This window comes from Bos mutus, chromosome 13 (assembly GCF_027580195.1).
Source record: "Bos mutus isolate GX-2022 chromosome 13, NWIPB_WYAK_1.1, whole genome shotgun sequence".
Lineage (NCBI taxonomy): Eukaryota > Metazoa > Chordata > Mammalia > Artiodactyla > Bovidae > Bos > Bos mutus.
The window spans coordinates 10,067,246-10,087,163 of NC_091629.1; the positions used below are offsets into that span (position 1 = coordinate 10,067,246).

Genomic DNA, 19,918 nt, shown 5'->3' on the forward strand with positions numbered 1-19,918 from the left:
GTAGGAAAAGGATCACCTAGTATAAGGGAGAGAGAGTGATGTCCTGTAGTGGGCAAGATTTAGGAGTTTGGAGTCAAGCACATTTGGATTGAAATCCTGGCTCTACTGCTTCTGGTGCTTTGAACTTATTAGTTTTCCTTTCTTATAAAGTTTGATCAAGGAGGTCAAACCAGTCAGTCCTAAAGGAAATCAATCTTGAATATTCATTGGAAGAATTGATTCTGAAGCTTTAATACTTTGCCCACCTGATGTGAAGAGCCAACTCATTGGAAAAGACCCTAATGCTGGGCAAGATTGAAGGCAGGAGGAGAAGGGGATGACAGAGGATGAGATGGTTGGATGGTATCACCGACTCAATGGTCATGAGTTTGGGCAAGTTCTGGGAGATGGTGAAGGGAAACCTGGTGTGCTGCAGTCCATGGGGTCACAAAGAGTCACATATTACTGAGCGAATGAACAACTTGTAAAGTTTTGTTTTGAAATAATTTCAGGCTTGTAAATAAACTTGGAAAACTTATCGAAGAGTTCCCATATAGCTTTCAACAAGCATCCCCAAGTAGTAACACGATATACTCATGGTACGATTTCTAACACCAAGAAATTACCATTGGTGTGATACTCTTAACTAATCTACATGCTATATTCACCTTTTGTGAACTGTCCCCAAACCACCCTTATTCCTATTTGGAATCCAATATAGGACCCACATTGCATTTATTTGTCAAATCTTCTAGTCGCACCTCCTCCAATCTATGACACATTTTCTGTCTTTCTTTATCTTTCATGAACTTGACATTTTGAAGAGTCTTTACCAGTCTCTGTACAGTGATCTTGATTTGAGGTTTGTCTACTGCTGCTTCATGGTTAAATACAGGTCTCTATTTTAGCAAGAATACTAGGGGAGGGACTTCCCAGGCAGTCCAGTGGTTAACATGCAGGCTTTCATTGCCCAGGACCAGGGATCCATCTCTGGTGGGGTAAGATCCCACAAGATACATAGTGTGGAAGAAAAAAAAAAAAAAGAATACCCAGGGAATGGTATTTTGTCCGTCATCATGCATACATCAGGAGGTACCTGATGTCATCACGTCTCATTACCAGCCATGTTAACTTTGATCACCTGCTTAAGGTGATGTCTACCAGATTTTGTTTCTTTACTGTAAACTTACTATTTTTCCTTTTCTAATTACTAAGTATCTTTGGAGGAGATACTCTGTGCATACAAAACATCTTCTTTCTTGTCATACTCTCACCTAGTTTTAGCATTCATACTTATTTAATGCAGACAAAATACTTAGAAGGATGTCTGATACATTAAAAGCTAATTCCATTCTTATAACACCAGTAAATACACTAGTTATGATCATTTCAATATAACAAAAATGAAGCCATCATAATGTTTCTGCGAAACATAATATCTAATTGTGATGTGATTCTATTACAAAAGCAATTTGCCTCCATTGCTATTAGAAACAACATATATCAAATCATTTCCACCTCCTTATTAGAAATCAGATAAGGAGCTGTTATTATTCAGGAAACTAGTTTTAAGGAACTTTTGCTATGCCAAACCCTTCAGGTATATAATACAATGTTAACCATCATTGACTCCATTGACTCAGAGCTTATGAAGGTCCAGGTGTCATTTGGTCATTTATTCAGGTATTTTGGATGAAAACCCGTATCATTAGAAATAGCCATGTAAATAAAACAACATGTATTTTTTCCTTTAAATTTTCAACTCCTCCCAAAGTTATTAATATAATATTTAATAATACTTGGCATCAATAAACAAACTGAAAATGCTATCACTCCAATTTACTTGGCCTAATTTTTTGGAAAAATTAATACAAATCTCACTTTGTCAATCATCACCATCTTCATCCTGCTTATTTAATAGCTTCAAGATACAAACACGTGCCCTACAAACATGAAATTATTTGAATGATTAAAAATAGCACGTTCAAAAAAAATAAAATAAAAATAGCACATTCAAATACATGTATAGAAATTAATGATTAACGCATGAATTTATTCTTAAATAAATGGACACCACCTATATTCTTTGGACTTGTTGCTGTCGTGAACTTGTGAGATCAGCAATTACTAAAAGCTTGTCATTGTCATTTAGTCACTAAGTTGTGTCCAACTCTTCTGTGACCCTATGGACTGTAGTCCGCCAGGTTTCATGGGATTTCCCAGGCAAGAATACTGGAGTGGTTACCATTTCCTTCTCCACTAACAGGCTGCCTTCATGAGGATTATACCTTATAAAGATGAAATGGAGGCTAGGGAACCATAAGAGTGTAACTTTACTCCTGTAAACAAGAAGCTGTCTTAAAACAAAAGGCATTTTTTATGAGTGACTTTCTCAATGGTTTTTAGGATTATAAATGCACCCACTTCAGATTTTTTAACTCTTATTAGGAGGTTTCTGTCTTCAAGGTCTTGAAAGCATTGATTAATTTATCTTTGTAATACCACTGAGAAATAGGCAAACAAGTAAAACTGGAGCAGTGTTTACATAGGATTATAATTCTTGTGTTATTAAAAAAGAATTAGCAGAGATCACAATAATTAGAACCCAGATGGCAACAAGCATAAGAAAAATATGTAACAGAGGCAATAAGAGAGGTAGACGTGCTTAGTAATCTATGAGAGGGGCTTCCCCGGTGGTCCAGTGGTTAAGACTCCCCCTTCCAAAGCAGGGGCTTGAGTTCCATCCCTGGTGGAAGAACTAAGATTCCACAAGCTGCGTGGCATGGCTGGAAAAAAAGAAATCTATTAATATGGCCCTAATTTCCTCTGATAGTCAATTCCCCACAGTGATTCCATGGGGCAAGTTGTAGAACAGCATGATTCGGTTTCAAAACTCACAGTCATATGTGGCTGTACCTGCTATAAATTTGCAGCACACCATCTAGCCCCTATTTACCTACTTCTACAAGCTTTTCAAAGAACGCTTCACAAATTTCTTGTCCTGTATATGATACTTCTTATGCCTGTCTCAGAATTATGATACCTCTCCTGTCAAATAGTTCGCTTTCTGCCAAGTATAAGGAATTAGCAAATTCAGTTGATTTTATGTATGTCACACATGCGTTTTACAGTTTCACTTTTGAGTTTTTATTTTACATTTTGCTCTATTAATTTATTGTCTTTACATGACAATTTTCTAAACACTTCTTCCTTTTATGTTGTGTGTGTGTGCATGCGTGCTCAGTCGCTCAGTCATATCTGACTCTTTGCAACTCCATGAACTGTAGCCCACCAGGCTCCTCTGTCCATGGGATTCTCCAGGATCATTCTCTACATAGGATTATAATTCTTGTGTTATTAAAAAAGAATTAGCAGAGATCATAATAATTAGAACCCAGATGGCAACAAGCATAAGAAAAATATGTATAAAGAATACTAGAGTAGGTTGCTGGAGAAGCCGATGGCACCCCACTCCAGTACTCTTGCCTGGAAAACCCCATGGATGGAGGAGCCTGGTGGGCTGCAGTCCATGGGGTCGCTAAGAGTCGGACACGACTGAGCGACTGAGCAACTTCACTTTTCACTTTCATGCATTGGAAAAGGAAATGGCAATCCACTCCAGTGTTCTTGCCTGGAGAATCCCAGGGATGGGGGAGCCTGCTGGGCTGCCATCTATGGGGTTGCACAGAGTCAGACATGACTGAAGCGACTTAGCAGCAACAGCAGAGTTGGTTGCCATTTTCCTCCTCCAGGGGATATTCCTGACCTAGGGATTGAGCCTGCATCTGCTGCATTGGCAGGCAGATTCTTTACCCCTGAGCCACCTGTGAAGCCCTTCTTTTACCTTAGATATTTCTTACTGTATGAGATCCAAAATAGGAAAATATTCACCATTTGTGTCATGTACATCAATTAAATCTAGTGAATTCCAATATTATGCTTCTTGTTTGCAGTGGCTTTTTGTGATGTTGTCCAGGATTTTGTTTACATTTCTGGTTGCAGAAGAGTTTTTGTTGCATATTCAAGTTCTAAAAAATTTTAATGATGTGGTTAAAGGATGTGTAATTAACTAGTGACACAACAGGTCTTCTCACACCTAACCAAAATAGGTCTTCTTCCTGTATTCATCATCTCAGTTAGTGGATTATGGTCCGCCAGTCACCTAGCTAGAAACCTGTCCTTTATTCTAGATTTCTCTCCCTCACTCCCAACTTGTGTGTGTGTGTGTGTGTTCGCAGTCGTGTCTGACTCTTTGTGACCCCACAGAATATAGCCCACCAGGCTCCTCTGTCCATGAGATTTTCCAGGCAAGAATACTGGAGTGGGTTGCCATTTCCTTCTCCAGGGGATCTTCCTAACCCAGGAATCGAACTGGAGTCTCCTACATCTCCTGCATTGGCAGGCAGATTCTTTACCACTGGAGCCACCTGGGAAGCCCAACTTTTAATTATGATTTCAATTAATTATGATCCTTCCAGTATTATTTTCTACGTATGTTTTTACCCATGCCTTTCACTCCCATGCTTTCAGGTCTCATCTGACTAGTGTCTGGCAGTCCCCTTTGAAGAGCTTCCGTGCATCTCCTCTGGGTTAGGTGTCCTCTTCAGGTCCTTACTCTGCTCCTGCCTGGGCCTATTAGTTTCTCCTTCCATGTTGCTCTCCTGCATCACCTTCTTAACGCCTTGAAGGGAGAAACTGGTTGGGTCTTACTCTTTGAGGCTCATCCTTGGATTTAGTGCCTGGTATGTATAAGGTGTTGGATCAATGATTTTTGACTACACGAATGAATAAATGAATGAATAAAACTGTCCTTTAGCTTCACTGAATACCTGTTTAATATACCATGAAAAGAAAGTGAAAGTAGAAGTTCCTCAGTCATGTCTGACTCTTTGCAACCCCATGGACTGTAGCCACTGTAGCCCATCAGGCTTCTTTGTCCATGGACATCTCCAGGCAAGAATACGAGAGTAGGTGGCCATTTCCTTCTACAGGGGATCTTCCCAACCCAGTGATCAAACCTGGGTCTCCTGCATTGCAGGCACATTCTTTACCATCTGAGCTACCAGGGGAGGAAGCAATAATGAACCAATTACCCAGGAGTAATTACATGGAATATATAATAATTTAGCTTCAAAGAGTCCCATGAAATCCTAGCATTTAATCATTTCTGTTTGTTTTAATAATTTGTGTGGATGTGTTGTTCTGTGTATCTGTGTCTATATGTGTTGTAAAGAGGGATGATAATTTTCAGAAATTTGCCCTTAAGTGTGATACTTTTTATTTACTTTCAAAATTTCAGTAATTAGGAGCATTGCCTTTGTTGTCTTTCAAATCTGGGTTCAAGTTTTGGTGTCCCACTTGGGCCATTTTTCCCTGGATAAGGAAATGGCTACCCACTCCAGTATTCTTGCCTGGAGAATTCCATGGACAGAGGAGCCCGGTGGGCTTAGAGTCCATGGGGTCACAAAGAGTCTGACATGACTAAGCAACTGACACTTTGGGCCATTCTTAACAACTCTGGTGCTAAGTTAGTTTCACTTTGAAGCAGTTAAAATCTGAACCCCATGTGATTGTTTTATGTGTACATGCATATAGAGAGAATGGTTGATGAGATACGGTAGGAGGTATAACTTTGCAAGAAGTAATGGTAGGACTCTGAGGATGACACTCTGTGGTCCCTCTTGATCCTTTGCCCCACATCCCTTCTGCCTCCCTGAGCTCAATGAAAATTGAAACTATGGGAGGCAATTTCCAGGATACCAGCTAACATCCCAACTCAAGTGCTGTGTCTCTTCTTTCTGCCTGAGAATAATCCTGGGGAAGAAGGGAATCATCTGCCCGCTGTCAATCAACAGGAGATCAGAGTGGATGGATCAATATCCCAACCTCCCAACCTCCAGTGAGATGATTCTGAGTCATGTTTTCCCTACTCTCTCCCAGAAGGTCTCCAAGGGAGACCTGGCTATAGTGGTAACACATCCAGTAACTGTTACTGGCTTTTCTCTTCTCTGTGTCTCACTTTTCCCACGTCCCTAGCAAATGCTTCCTAGGATCACCTTCCAAACAAACTATCTGCCCCAAGTCCTTATGTCAGGTTTACGGCACCAAGGAAACTAGGCCAAGGCTTGAAGAATATGGGAGCCATGGCCAACCAAGGTTGAGAGATCATTACAGTCAAGAGAGACATCATGTTGAAGAACTGGAGCCCAAGATTAAGGGTGGCATTTTCAAGGAAGTAAAAGTTGTTCTAGAAGGCTGGCCAGGGTAGAGAACGTGAAGGGAGAACCATAAGATAGCAGAGACCAATTAGTGGTGGATCTTAAAACTCGTTTTCACTATTTTTGCATGATTCCAGGGTCAGTGGGATTCTAGATCGAAAGATTTGGATTGGGGAGTGATATTCTATCTAGATAGTATAGGAAAACAAATTCCAAGGAAAATGGAACCAAGATACCTGTAAGCAAGTCATTGAGATAAAACTGACCTACACTTAGGGAAGGGTGTCAGTAGTACCTGAAGAGAAAAGGGTAGATTTCACAACTATTGAGAAGGTAACACCTTTATTAATTGTCATTGCTATTAGTGCAAAGCAGGCCATGGTGATAACTAAGGTAAGCTGGTCATTTAGACAGTAAACGGGGAGACATTTCAATCATTGATATTGTGCTTCAGGATAATATATTAGCAAATTTTTCTGTGAAAACTTACTATCAAAAATAATCTTTAACTTATGTATTTGTTTTTCTCAGTTTGATTCTAAAAATATTTAAATATTTGTCATGGCTGAGAAATTGTCATATTCTTCTGGTTCATCTTTGGTAGTAATTGATAGAGTTTGTTAGTGATAGATGTTTAAACCAAACTCTTATTCTGGAAGTGAGAATGCCAAATTTTACCAATTGCCCCATGGCATGGAAAAAATTAGACTGATGGAGAACAATATACTAGACCAAGTGCCTTTATAAAACTGTGTCTGATGTCTTCTTTGAAATATATGATTTTGCCACTGAAGCTTTTATTTTAGGGTTATTAGTAACCACTCATTTCAGTCAGTGCTGTAAAAATAGGTTTTGTTGTTCCCATTAGTCAGCATAAATTAAAAAATGAAGATAAACCCTTCTGAAGATGCAGCTTTCATTAAAAAGGAAAGGGAAAAAAACTAATTGAAAGTCACTGTAAATTTTAAATGATTAATATCATGCCAAATAAGTCATTAGGAATCTCTGATGGATATAAAAAGCAATCATTTGCACAATTGGAAAGAGCCAAATTCAATCTAACTATACTGCTCTATTTTTTTAGCTTGTATGTTAGGAGAGATATAATATTGAAATTGTTGAATTTTAACATAATAGCCTTTTATTATAGGTGGTTTGTACATTCTATTGGGCTCTAAATCAGCTAATTAATTTCCCTATGGATCCTTTTATTTCAGTTGATCATCTTTGTTATAGCTCACTGTTTTTTTCTTGTTTCCTTCCTAATAATAATAAATCTGATTCATATCATTTCAAACATATGAAAAATCTAGGATTTCTTTTTCTTTGCTTTGCTTTTTTGTGTCTTGTTTTTATCTTACTATACATATGTATGTATAATATATAACAATAAGATATATTATAAATATATATATATATATCCAAAGCTTCAGATCTTCTTTCAGAAAAAAGAGGGCAAAATTTATGAACTTTATTCCTCGGTCTCTCCAGTTTTCCTCTCTACAAAGTAAAAGTAGCTTTCTAGTAACCAACATTTTTTAATTATCAGTATCCCATGCCTTTAAAGTGTACATAAAGTGGTTGCTCTCAAACACACTGGGGGCCAGGGCTGCCAGCCCTCACCCAGTTGAAAATCCACACAGTGGTACCTCTGCCTCAAAAACAAAGGAATTAATGAGTGACTCACCCAAGGGCAGGATAGAATCTGGACTCAAACCCTAGTCCTTTTGATTTCATACTTTGTGATCTCTAATCAAACTTTTCTCAACACTGCAATAATTTAAAGATCTCTCTAATGAAAACACAGATACTATATTATTGGGGGGAAAAAAAAAGAAAACATGTTATAAGTAGAACTGACCAATACAGTTCAAACCCATGTTCAAGGGTCATTTGTATACTGAATCAGGGGAGTTTATCACAATCTGAAAAAGAAAAATATCTGCAGGTTTAGATCTGTAGGTGCAAAGTATCTTGTTCTATAAAACTGCCTTTTGTTCTATACAGAAGATAAGTTGACTATATAATTGCCTAAACTAAAATATTTTTACTTTTTATTCAGTAAAACTGAACAGGTAACATGCTCTACTATTTTGGAGAAGATTAATCCAACAAAAAATAACCCTAAATAAATTGTTGATCATGATGGTTGACCTGCTTTGTAGTGATCAACTGAAAGGTAGTGGTGATGTTAAAGAGAAAAGCTTGATTCAGAGCTGAAACTGTTAGATTCTCTTTGGAAGTGAAGAACAGATTAACAGATCATAACAGCCCAACTTTATTTTTTCACATATTTTAAACATTTAATTATCAGAGGGTAAAAAATTCTTTTATTTCCATCCAAGATTCAGATTCGAAAAGTCAGCTACAATAATAGTGGGGTAAAGTAGAAGCATTTTTTTTTTTTAAGGTAGAAGGCTCTTCATTTTACATTTACTATTATGCACATTATTGATTTTCTTTTCTGGTTGTTGTTCCTTGCAGAGAGTGAATCTGTCCTTCGATTTTCCATTTTATGGCCATTTCCTACGTGAAATCACTGTGGCAACTGGGGGTAAGTGGTTTTCTACCCATTCACTCTAAATAATCTACAGTTTCACTACAGTTATTATTTTTAATTTACTCCATATTTCAAAAGGGACATTTATTGGGAAAGCCATTGTCTTCTATCAAAAAGTCATGGGTATAAATAAAACCTAAGAAAAGTACAGCTATGGGGAAAACTTTTCTGTAGAAAAAAATGTACTTATAATAATTTTCAGCATAGATTCATCTCTGCTTTCTTTTCAAGTTTTCATTCATTTTTGATAATATGGAAGACTATATGAAAGGGAATAGAATTATAAAGAAAATGTGCTTAAGGAAGCTATAGAAGTGTATCATTTTCTTTTAACTTATGTAGTAGATTGAGATATGTGTATACACACACACACACATTCTATTAGCTTTAGTTATTTGGTTGTTTCCTCCCCCTTTAATGCCACCTAAGTTGACTGAGAATTTTAAAAATGAACACTGAAATTCGGTTTGAATTCTCTTCATTTTATTTTTCTCCACAAACTTTGGAGGTTAGTTTAGAGATTAGCAATAGCCTAGAAATGCAATTATCTGTTTTTATAGCATATAGGAGTCAGAAAAATGTATTCCTTGAATGCTACTAGCAGAAATAAGCAAAATGCCAGAGAATATTACTGTTTGCCTAATAAGGAGCAGTAGATAAAGTAGGAGAAAGAGAGAAAAACATAAAAATGGAAAAGTAAAGAAGCAAATTATTAATAAATGAAATACACAGATAGGATGAAAGGTCTGTGGATGGCTCATACTAAAGCACCAGAGAGAGTCCCTTTCCTTCCCTGGGTTTTGGTCTTCTGGATGGTGTGGAAACCAGGTTGGTCACTCATCATATTTCAGTAAAAGACTTAGAAGTTATATAGGATTCAGAGGAAGATTTGTAATCAGGAATACCAATAATCAAGGAAAAGTTTTAAGCACCATCTCTAAGCACTGGCAAACAAAGCTACCTCTGCCTTAGGATCATGTAACCTAGTACACAAGGTGAAGCAGAGTGGGGGAGTTCCTTAGAAAATACAAATGATGAAATATGAGTTTCCAGAGATGATAAAGCTCAAACGTGAGAATCCTTTAAGACTTAATAGAAAAATTATTTAAGATATTTCTTGAAGGAAGTTAGAATTTCTGTGATTGTGTAGGGAAAGAAGAATAAGTCACAGGGAAGAATATCTTGAATAAATACTATACAGAAGAGAAAATTTGGTGGAGTATTTTGAAACAGTAAATAACCGAATTTGAATGAAGCTGGATGTGTCGGTTTAAAAAAAAAAATGTTAAGATGTGAAAAGCAGGTTGGGACAATTTTGTACACTGCCGTAAAAAGTCAGTTAGAGTCACTAGTCCTTGATTAGATAAGTGATAAACTTAAGAAGCATAACCAAGATTATATGTGGAATCTAAAAAAAATGAGACAAATGAACTTACTGACAAAACAGAAAGAGACTCACAGACTTAGAAAACACACTCATGATAGCTGGGGGGAAGGGATAGTTAAGGATTTGGGGAAGGTTATGTACACACTACCATATTTAAAATGGATAACCAACAAAAATCTACTGTATAGCACATGGAATTCTGTTCAATGTTGTGTGTCAGCATGGATGGGAGGGGTGTTTGGGAGAGAATGGATACATGTACATATATGGCTGAGTCCCTTCACTGTTCACCTGAAACAACATTAACAACACTGGTAATTGGCTATAATCCAATATAAAATGTTTTTGGTGTTAAAAAAATAAAAACACAAAGCAGAATCAAGATACTTTGTAATGCCTTAAAGTATAAAAAGACTGAAGTTAGTGCATATAGTTGAAAGTGTGACAAATATTGCTGCTGCTGCTAAGTCACTTCAGTCGTGTCCGACTCTGTGCAACCCGTAGATGGCAGCCCACCAGGCTCCCCCGTCCCTGGGATTCTCCAGATAAGAACACTGGAGTGGGTTGCCATTGCCTTCTCCAATGCATGAAAGTGAAAAGTGAAAGTGAAGTCGCTCAGTCGTGTCCGACTCCTAGCGACCCCATGGACTGCAGCCCACCAGGCCCCTCCATCCATGGGATTTTCCAGGCAAGAGTACTGGAGTGGGTTGCCATTGAGGACCTTGGTAATTCTGTGGCTTCAAACCATAGGAGAGAAATGATGCTATTAGAAAAATTTACAAACTCTAAGCAAAAGAACTGTTTTTAGGGCTTCAGTCCAGAAGCTATTACATTTTACGTAAAAACGGACCTATATATAAGTAAAATTTACACACAGATTCTGTCTTAATGAGTTCACTGTGTATTTCTGTGCTAGTATATTGCCAGGCATTTAATAGACATTTTAATTAATATGTTGAAGGATTGAATGAAAAGGAGAAAGGCAAATTAAAAGATTGCTCCTATAAACCATGAATTACTTCATGTCCACTCACATCTTTAAAGTATGATGTAAACATGTTATCTCATAATATGAACATTAAGCATATTTTCTGAGACTTAGGCTACCAGTGTTCTACTGAATTTTTAAAAGTGAATCATTAATTATGTTTGTTCAAAATCTGTACACACAGTGGTAAAAATATGGGCAGCTTTGCATTTTCAGTTTCTCAAATCATTTTATCTTTAAAAGTCATGTCAGCAATTTAGCCAATATGAAGTAAGATTTCCCTTAGCTGAGTTGGTGGGGAAAAACCCAAACAGATGGCTATGTCATGTTTACTGCTTCAAAATACCTTTTTTCTTTGCAAAGATCCTCAAAATAAGTGAAAAATCTGGTGTCTTGAATGATTTCTATCTTCTTTGAAGAAAACAATAATGTAAAAAAGCCTTTTTCTATTTTTTGTTTAAGAAATGCTAGTATGGCACTTGCATATATAAATCCATACCCTGTTTAGAGAGGCACAAATGAGATAATTTAGACACTGACCTAGGCTTCTCCAAAATGGAACCAGAATCTCTTGTAAAAGTTTCCAACTAAATAAATAGCTTGTCTACACCTCCATTGTTTATTTATTCAATCAATTTTGGTTGAGTCCCTCCTATGTGAAAGACACAGTACATAACATTAATACTTTGGTTTGTACAGAGAAGAATAAACTGTGGTTCTTCCAGGAGCTTAGAATCTAAGAAGAGGAAGGATTATGTGACTAAGTGATAAGACAAGGTTGACTGTGAGTGTTGGAGGATCAGAAAGGTGCCCCATGAGAGGGTCATTCTTATTGAGGAAATCAGAAACAGGTTTGTAAAAAAGCTAACATTTGACATTGGCCTTAAAGGAAGGTGGAATTTTAGTATGCAGAGAAGCAGGTTGAAAAGAGGTGAAGAGGGAAGGAATATCTAGACAAAGGGATGCTGAGCTAAGTGACTTTGCTGAGTCCATATTGAGCATATTTGGAGGGCTGTCAAGTAAATCTGTTTGTCTTGAGTGGAGACTCAAAGTAAGAGTTCAGTGAATGGGAACTGGGAAGAGTGGTGTAAAATACTTTTAACTTTAGACCTCTGGATGATATCCAGCAAGCACTGGGTTTCTTTGAGTAAATAACAGATCTGGCCTGATCTGGTAATGGAGGATAGGATAAGGTGAGGGGTTTAAAGGTAAAGAAAGAGGCAGGTTTAAAGGTAAAGAAAGAAGCCAGTGAAGGGCACATCATTTGAGTTGTCTAATCATTGTGTTTGCAAAGGTTTTCAGGCAACAGGATTCATTAGGACACAGGTGAGTAAAGCTAAGAACAGCTTGGAAGAGAACTTCTGAATCATAGATTTTCAGTTGGTCTCTTCTGACTAAATAGGTGGTATAAGCAGATAGACCTATCTGACAAATGCTCATCATTTTACAAAACTAGAGAAAGTAGTTAACTATGAAAAACTTACAAGAAAAATAGAAACCACAGGTCAGGTTAAATAAAGTAGACTGAAGACCATTACAAATAGACCAGGGACTGAAATTTTTAAATAGGAATACATTGGTTTTTATGATACAAAATGAAAGAAGATATTCTATTGACTGCCAGTTCTCCCTGAATGTGTCCACAAATTACTGTGACCTGTCTTTATATATGGACTTCCTGGTAGCTCATTGGTAAAGAATCTGCCTGCAAATGCAAGGGACATTGATTCAATCCCTGGTCCAGGAAGATCCCCTGGAGAAGAAAATGGCAACCCACCCTAGGATTCTTAACTTGAGAATTCCATGGACAGAATAGCCTGGCGGGCTACTGTCCATGGGGTCGCGAAGAGTCAGATATGAGTGAGCAGCTAAATAGCAACAAGATGAATACTTTAATAGGTTCATTTTAAATTTTAGGCTTCTAAGGTCATCTTTTAAAAGCTTCAAAAAGCAGGTTTACATCTGAGGATATAATTTTTTAATTCTTGCAACCATCACTAGTAATGATATCTTTTTCATGAGTTCATTGTAGGCACTACATTTAACTAGATGAGAGGAGAGTGAGAGGTGGAAGAATGGTAATTGATGCCTTATATAATGGGGAAGAGAAAAGTTGACATTATCCAGACAATTCTGACCCCAAATTTTAAGTATGTAGATATAGGCTAATTCAAAATGAGTGTGCAGAATTGCAAGCAAGCCACACATGAGATTAGGAATCAAAGATGATATGAATTAAAAGGCAACTTTGGTTATGTAAAGGTTTACTCTCCTTTCCTTTCTTTGTGAATTTCTAGTTGAAGATATAAGAAGATAGCTGTTCAGGTTTTTTTGTCAGGGTATGAAAACAGTTTTATTGTAAAACCTGTTTCCCACACATCTCTTCTTCTGGTTTAATGATATAATTGACATATAGCATTTTATAAGATGTCAATTTTAGTTCTGTTTTCTTTTGTTTGCCAGATGCTAACTAATAAAATGTAAAATGTCCACTAAGTAATCAGTATTTAATATCTGGAAAATTAATGGCATTAAAAAAAGTCAAACAAGGAAAAGTAAAATATATATAGTCAGCCCTCCATATCTGTAGGTTTTGTGTCCTGGGATGCAACCCACTATGGATCAAAAATATTTGAAAAAAATTTTTTGGAAAGTTCCATGAAGCAAAACTTGAATTTGCTGTGAGCTGGCAACTATTTACATAGTATTTACATTGTATTAGCAATTATTTACATTGTATGAGATATTAGACAACCTAGAGTTAATTTAAAGTATGTGGGAGGATATGTGTTGGTTGTATACAAATTGAGCTTCAGGGGATTTTGGTATGGAAATGGGGCTGTGTCTGGGACACAGAAGAACAACTGTATCTCCTTTCTTCCCATGCCTCCTAATCCATTAGTACTCCTCCCAAGGTGAAAATAAATTAATTTGTGTGTGTGTTTTTTAAACTGTTGTTGTTTATTGTTTAGTCATGAAATCGTGTCTGACTCTTTAGTGACCCGATGGACTCTAGCCCACCAGGCTCCTCTGTCCATTGGATTTCCAAAGCAAGAATACTGGAGTGGGTTGCCATTTCCTCCTCCAGGGGAATCTTCCTGACCCAGGGATTGAATGTGTGTCTCCCTCATTTGAGGCATGTTCTTTACCACTGAGCTGCCAGGGAAGCCCCATTCTTTGAGTTATGGTATGCAATCAGATCTAAACTAATTTCCTATATCTTGTTAATAGTCATTTGTTTTTTCCCCCTTAAGTCCCTAATAAGAGAGGTTAAAAAAAATAGTGCATATTATTTTGATTGGGTTTTCAGGAACTATATTACCAAATCTTCCAGTTTCTTTTTTATTCTTTCTTTCAAATAGCAATATTTTAATTGTAGTCCCAAATAATATTTTATTTTGTAGTCCCAAGCAATATTTTAATTGTAGTCCCAAATAAGGACTTTCATGCTTTTTAGAGGTACTTGATTAATAACAGTTATGAAAGGCTTTTTAACAGCAGAAGAGAGTTAGTTATTACTCAGGATGATTGATTTAAAATACCAACCCTGTAATCTTCCAAGTATATAACCTTGATATAACAGAACTTTATTGCATCCATTATCTTTCTGAATCTAGTGAAAAAGTAAATGACATTATTTTATATTATTATTATCATTATGTTATTATGTGTATCTAGAGATCTGATACATGCAGGGAGATATTGAAGGGATAGATGTTGGACAAAAGAAAATCCATTCCAATTTGGTTCACTAATTTAAAGTAACAAACTCAAGTCTCAAAGATTCCTGGATGGAAAGATAAGTTGTGTGATGTCTGCTCTGCTATGTCTGAGTGATTCTCTGGATATATGTCCTGAAAGTCCAGCTCAATTGTCCTTCTTGATAATTTACTCCCCCAGACTGTCCCTCAGTAGATTGAGCAGATTCACCAACATTACTGAATTCTTTTCCCTGAGGCTTTATGAATTGCATGTTCACAAGCCCCTTTGTTTCTCCTGTGTATCAATGTGTTGTATTTCATCAGCACTGGTTCCTTGGGATTGGGGTGAGGTGTCACTGGAGATCAGAGCAGCAAGAGATGCAGAAAGGGGCCACCCAGGAGACAGACTAGAGTCAGTATGAAAATTACCAGAGGCAGAAATATGGGTAGACAGAAGTGCAGTTTTAAAAAAGAGAGGATCATTGATCCATGGTGGATAAGTGATGATTGGTGACAGGAATGGGGAAATGTTGATTAATCAAAGTGAAAGTCTGCATAAGAAGCAGATTCTCCAGGCTTAGCCCCTTCCATCACCATAGCAGCAACAGAGAAGTCCACAGATCAATGGACGTTCACTGTTTACTTAGGAATGTTTGCACATGGAAGGCACCATTTAGTCTCTTGTGGATCCAGGCTTTGTTTGAAATATTGGCAAATATTTGCTTTCCTTCCTAGTTCAGATAAATAACAGTATTACCTAGATGCTCAGATACATCACCCAATTGAAAACAAAAGGAGTTTAGGTGACTAATTAATAAAGTAACAAAGTACAGCAATTGCTCTAACCTTGTTCAGTCCTAGAAAGAGGAGAAAAATATTAAGTGAGGCAGGATTGACTTTAGATGCTGGGCTTCCCAGGTGGCATGATGGTATAGAATCTGCCTGCCAGTGCAGGAGACACAAAAGACGCTGGTTTGATTCCTGGATTGGGAAGATCCCTTGAAGAAGGAAATAGCAACCATGGACAGAAGAGGAGCCTGGTGGGCTACCGTCCATGGGATCACAGAGAGTTGGACTTGATTGAGCACACACACACACTGGACATTTCAGGAATAAGTTCAAAAGTGTTCTCTTTCTACTGAAGTCAGCAATTGAAATTCATTTTCTTGGAGAAGCAGTCTCCAAGAAGCAGTCTGATACCTAGGTTAAGATAAATACTCTTGTATTGGAATGTGGGTCTTCATAAATCACACCAGTCATAGCTATTGTGACCTTCAGTGAATTACTTAATCTCTCCTGCCTCAGTTTCCCAATCTGTACAATAGCATAATGAAAGCTCCTAGTTCATAAGGACTTTTGTCAGGAGTTAATGACATAACATGTATTAGTGATACTTATTTCAGAGAAAAAGCTACAAAAATAGCATGTATTGTTACTACTGTCCTTTTTTTTTTTTTTTAATATGTATTTGTTTCTCTTCTATTCCTTTGCAAAATACGTTTGCTGTAAAGTTGTGTTTGCCTGTTAGTTTGTCTATTGTTTTCTTTGGTAACATGATCCATAGCTCAGGAGGTGCTTAGGGACTTAACTTTTCATTATCTCCTTTTAAAGTCTGGCTCATCCGTTCCTAACTGGGAAGTATAGGCCTGTGTAGATGACTCGGATGTCCTCTTTGTTAGCGTGGGTATATCTGTCATCTCTAAGTACACCACAGAAGCTCCTCTAAAGGCCTCTCAGGGCTGCAACTCTGAAAGTATTACAAAATTTCACACATGGCAGAAGAATCTTGAAATATTGGTCTAATTGTGATATTATGGGTCATAACTGAATAACAGGCATTATTATCAACAGCAAGCCATCCATATCCTGATGCTTCTTATTCTACCCTTTGTAGAACATGAGCTTTAAGGACAAGTCATCAAAGCATAAAGTTAGTTATGGGTAAGATGATGGGGGGTGGGGATGACACTTGCCTGGTGGCATCTCATCCAGGTTGCCTTTCATAGACATGAGATTTGATTAACTGCTAATAATCCAACTCTAAAATATACTGAAGACCCAACCCCAAATGCAAAATTAAACATTCATTTGGGTAAATTTATGTGTGATGTTTTGCCTTTGAATTAGGAGACAATTTTCTTTATTTGTGCTCAGTCGCTTCGATCTTGTCCAACTCTGCAACCCTATGGACTGTACCCTGCCAGGCTCCTCTGTCTGTAGGGATTCTCCAGGCAAGAATACTGGAGTGAATTACTGCGCTCTCCTCCAAGGGATCTTTGTGACCCAGGCATCAAACCCGCATCTCCTGCGTCTCCTTCATTGCAGGCAGATTCTTTACCACTGAGCCACTTGGGAAGCATAAAGTTATTTCAATGCTAACCATTATTGTCAGGATTTTCCCCTGTTTACATCACAGGAAACCAGTAGGTATAATGTGGAAACAACTCAAAATTGTGTTCTGACTTCAACTGGTACAGCTCTGGAGCTGGGACATATTATTAAACAATAAATATTTTGTTGGCTATTTCTAATGGGATTATGGTAGATTTAGATTACTTTGTTGATCTGACTAGCCAGAGGGCTACAGTGAGATTTTCATTTAATCTGCTTATGGTTCAAATGAGAGGTTTCTGCTGAAGGCAAAGAAAATGGAGGGGAAAAGCTTTTTTAATTGTTTTATTATCAATTTCCACAACTCCTTTAAAAAACAAGCATCTTTTAGTTAATAGCTTGTGGAGAAAATCAATAGCACTTTTAGATTGCTGAGGGAACATAGAAAAAGTAAAAGTACTTGGAACAATTAGATTTTGCAAAAAAAAAAAAAAAAACACAAAATTCTATATAAATGATAAAAAGTCTTTTAATGTTTTAAAAATTGTTGGCAATATACATAGCAAAAGATTTACCATACTATTTATTAAGTGTAGTCATTGAGCACTGCTCTGATAAGTTTTTCCTCCTGATTATTCTTTTTTTAAGTGGTAATCTCCATAGATAACTTATCAGTTTCCTCCAAAATGCCTTCAAAACACAATTGTTTCCCAAAACTTTATATCAATACATTCTTGTAAGCAAAGCTTACTGTTCTTAGTAGGTGGCAGAGAGAAAAACCTATTCCATTGGAGAAGCATTTGTGAAGGTCACAGTCCAAAGACACAGGACCTCTAAAGGCTGAGAAACTTCTAAAACTGAACTACAAAGAGAAAAAATAGAAGCAAAAATAGAACCCCCAAGAACTATGGGACAATAATAAACGATGTAGTTCAGTTCAGTTGCTCTTGTCTGACTTTTTGTGACCCCATGGACTGCAGCACACCAGGTTTCCCTGTCCTTCACCAAACTCTCTGAGCTTGCTCAAACTCATGTCCATTGATTCAGTGATGCCATCCAACTGTCTCATCCCCTGTCATCCCCTTTTCCTCTTGCCTTCAGTCTTTCCCAGCATCAGGGTCTTTTCCAGTGAATCAGTTCTTCACATCAGGTGGCCAAAGTATTGGACCTTCAGTTTCAGCATCAGTCCTTCCAATGAATATTCAGGACTGATTTCCTTTAGGATGGACTGGTTGGATCTCCTTGCAGTCCAAGGGATTCTCAAGAGTCTTCTCCAGCACCACAGTTCAAAAGCATCAATTCTTTGGCACTCAGCTTTCTTTACAGTCCAACTCTCACATCCATACATGACTACCGGAAAAACCATAGCTTTGACTAGACAGACCTTTGTAAGTAATAAAAGATGTAATGTATACATAATTGGAATGTCGGCAAAGAGAAAAGAAGAGCAGAGCAGTGAAATATTTGAAATAATAATAATAGCCAAGAACTTTCCAAAATTAATGACAGACACCAAACCAGGAATCTCAGAGAACACTAACCAGGAAAAAAAGAATGACTGCAGAAAGCACAGCTGGACATATCAGTTTCAAACTACACACACACACATGAAAGAATGCAAGAGAAATTCTTGAAAGAAGTCAGAGAAAATCACACCTTCCTACAAAATACCCAACCAGTGCTCCTTAAAACGTCAAAGTCATCAAAAACAAGAGAAGTCTGAGAGACTGTCATAGTCAAGAGGAGCCTGGGGAGACATGATAACTAAATACTCTGTGATGTCCTGGCTGGGATGCTGGAATATAAAAAGGACAGTATGCAAAAATTTAGGGAAATCTAAAGAAGTTTACTTAATAATTCAGATAATTATTATGTATCATTATCGTTTTATTAATTTTGACCACGATATGGTCATACTAATGACATACTAATGTAAAGTGTTAGTATGAGAAACCAAGTGTGGAGTATATGAAAAGATTCTGCACTATCTTTGTAGCTTTTCACTAAATTTAAACCTAGTAATAATAAAAAATTTATTTCTTTAAAAAAAAATAGGAAATACAAGTGGCTGCTAAATATATGGAAAATGTGTAATCATACTCCTAATAAAAGAGGTACAAATTAAAACAATGAGGTATCTTTTCTACTTGTGATTTGTAAAGATGTTTGAAAAATAAGTTTTATAATACAATAATTTTTTAGGATATAGAGAAAAATAGTCTCAGTTATAATCTATTAAAATATAAAATGCATAATTGTCATTTCTACTTCTAGAAATATACCCTTTAGGTGCATTCACACAGGTGTGAACTAATGTATAAGGCTATCCCTTGCTAAAGATTGAAAACAACCTGTTAATAAGGTTGTTCAAGTTGTGAACAGATGAAATAAATTATTATGCACTCATAGAATGGAATGCCGTGTAGCCTTTAAACAGAATGAATAGCTCCATAAAAATCAAGGTGCCGAACAATATTATACACATATATGTGTGCATGTATATGATTGCAGACAGGGATATTTAAACATGCATAAACTATCTCTGAAATAGTTTGAAAGAGATATGATTTTAAGTTCACAAAGAAATTGCTGGAAAGATATACAGCAAACTATTAACAGTGGTTACTCTTAAGAGAAGAATTGGTAGATTGCTGGAGATGGGAAAAAAGGAGACAAATTCCACAGTCATCTGTACATCAAACGATTGCTTTGTTCATGTATTATCCTTCAAATGCTATTAGGATTTAACATTCT

At 36.9% G+C, this 19,918-nt stretch overlaps 1 protein-coding gene across 2 annotated transcripts in view; it reads left to right on the plus strand.

The window, feature by feature from the left end:
* Nucleotides 1–19,918, plus strand: part of PLXDC2 (plexin domain containing 2) — a 425,012-nt gene that overhangs the window by 232,369 nt on the left and 172,725 nt on the right. For both annotated transcript variants that reach the window (XM_070380982.1, XM_070380981.1), the window contains exon 4: nt 8,682–8,751. In XM_070380982.1, coding sequence (XP_070237083.1) covers nt 8,682–8,751 — 70 coding nt within the window. The remainder of the gene's footprint in view (nt 1–8,681; nt 8,752–19,918) is intronic.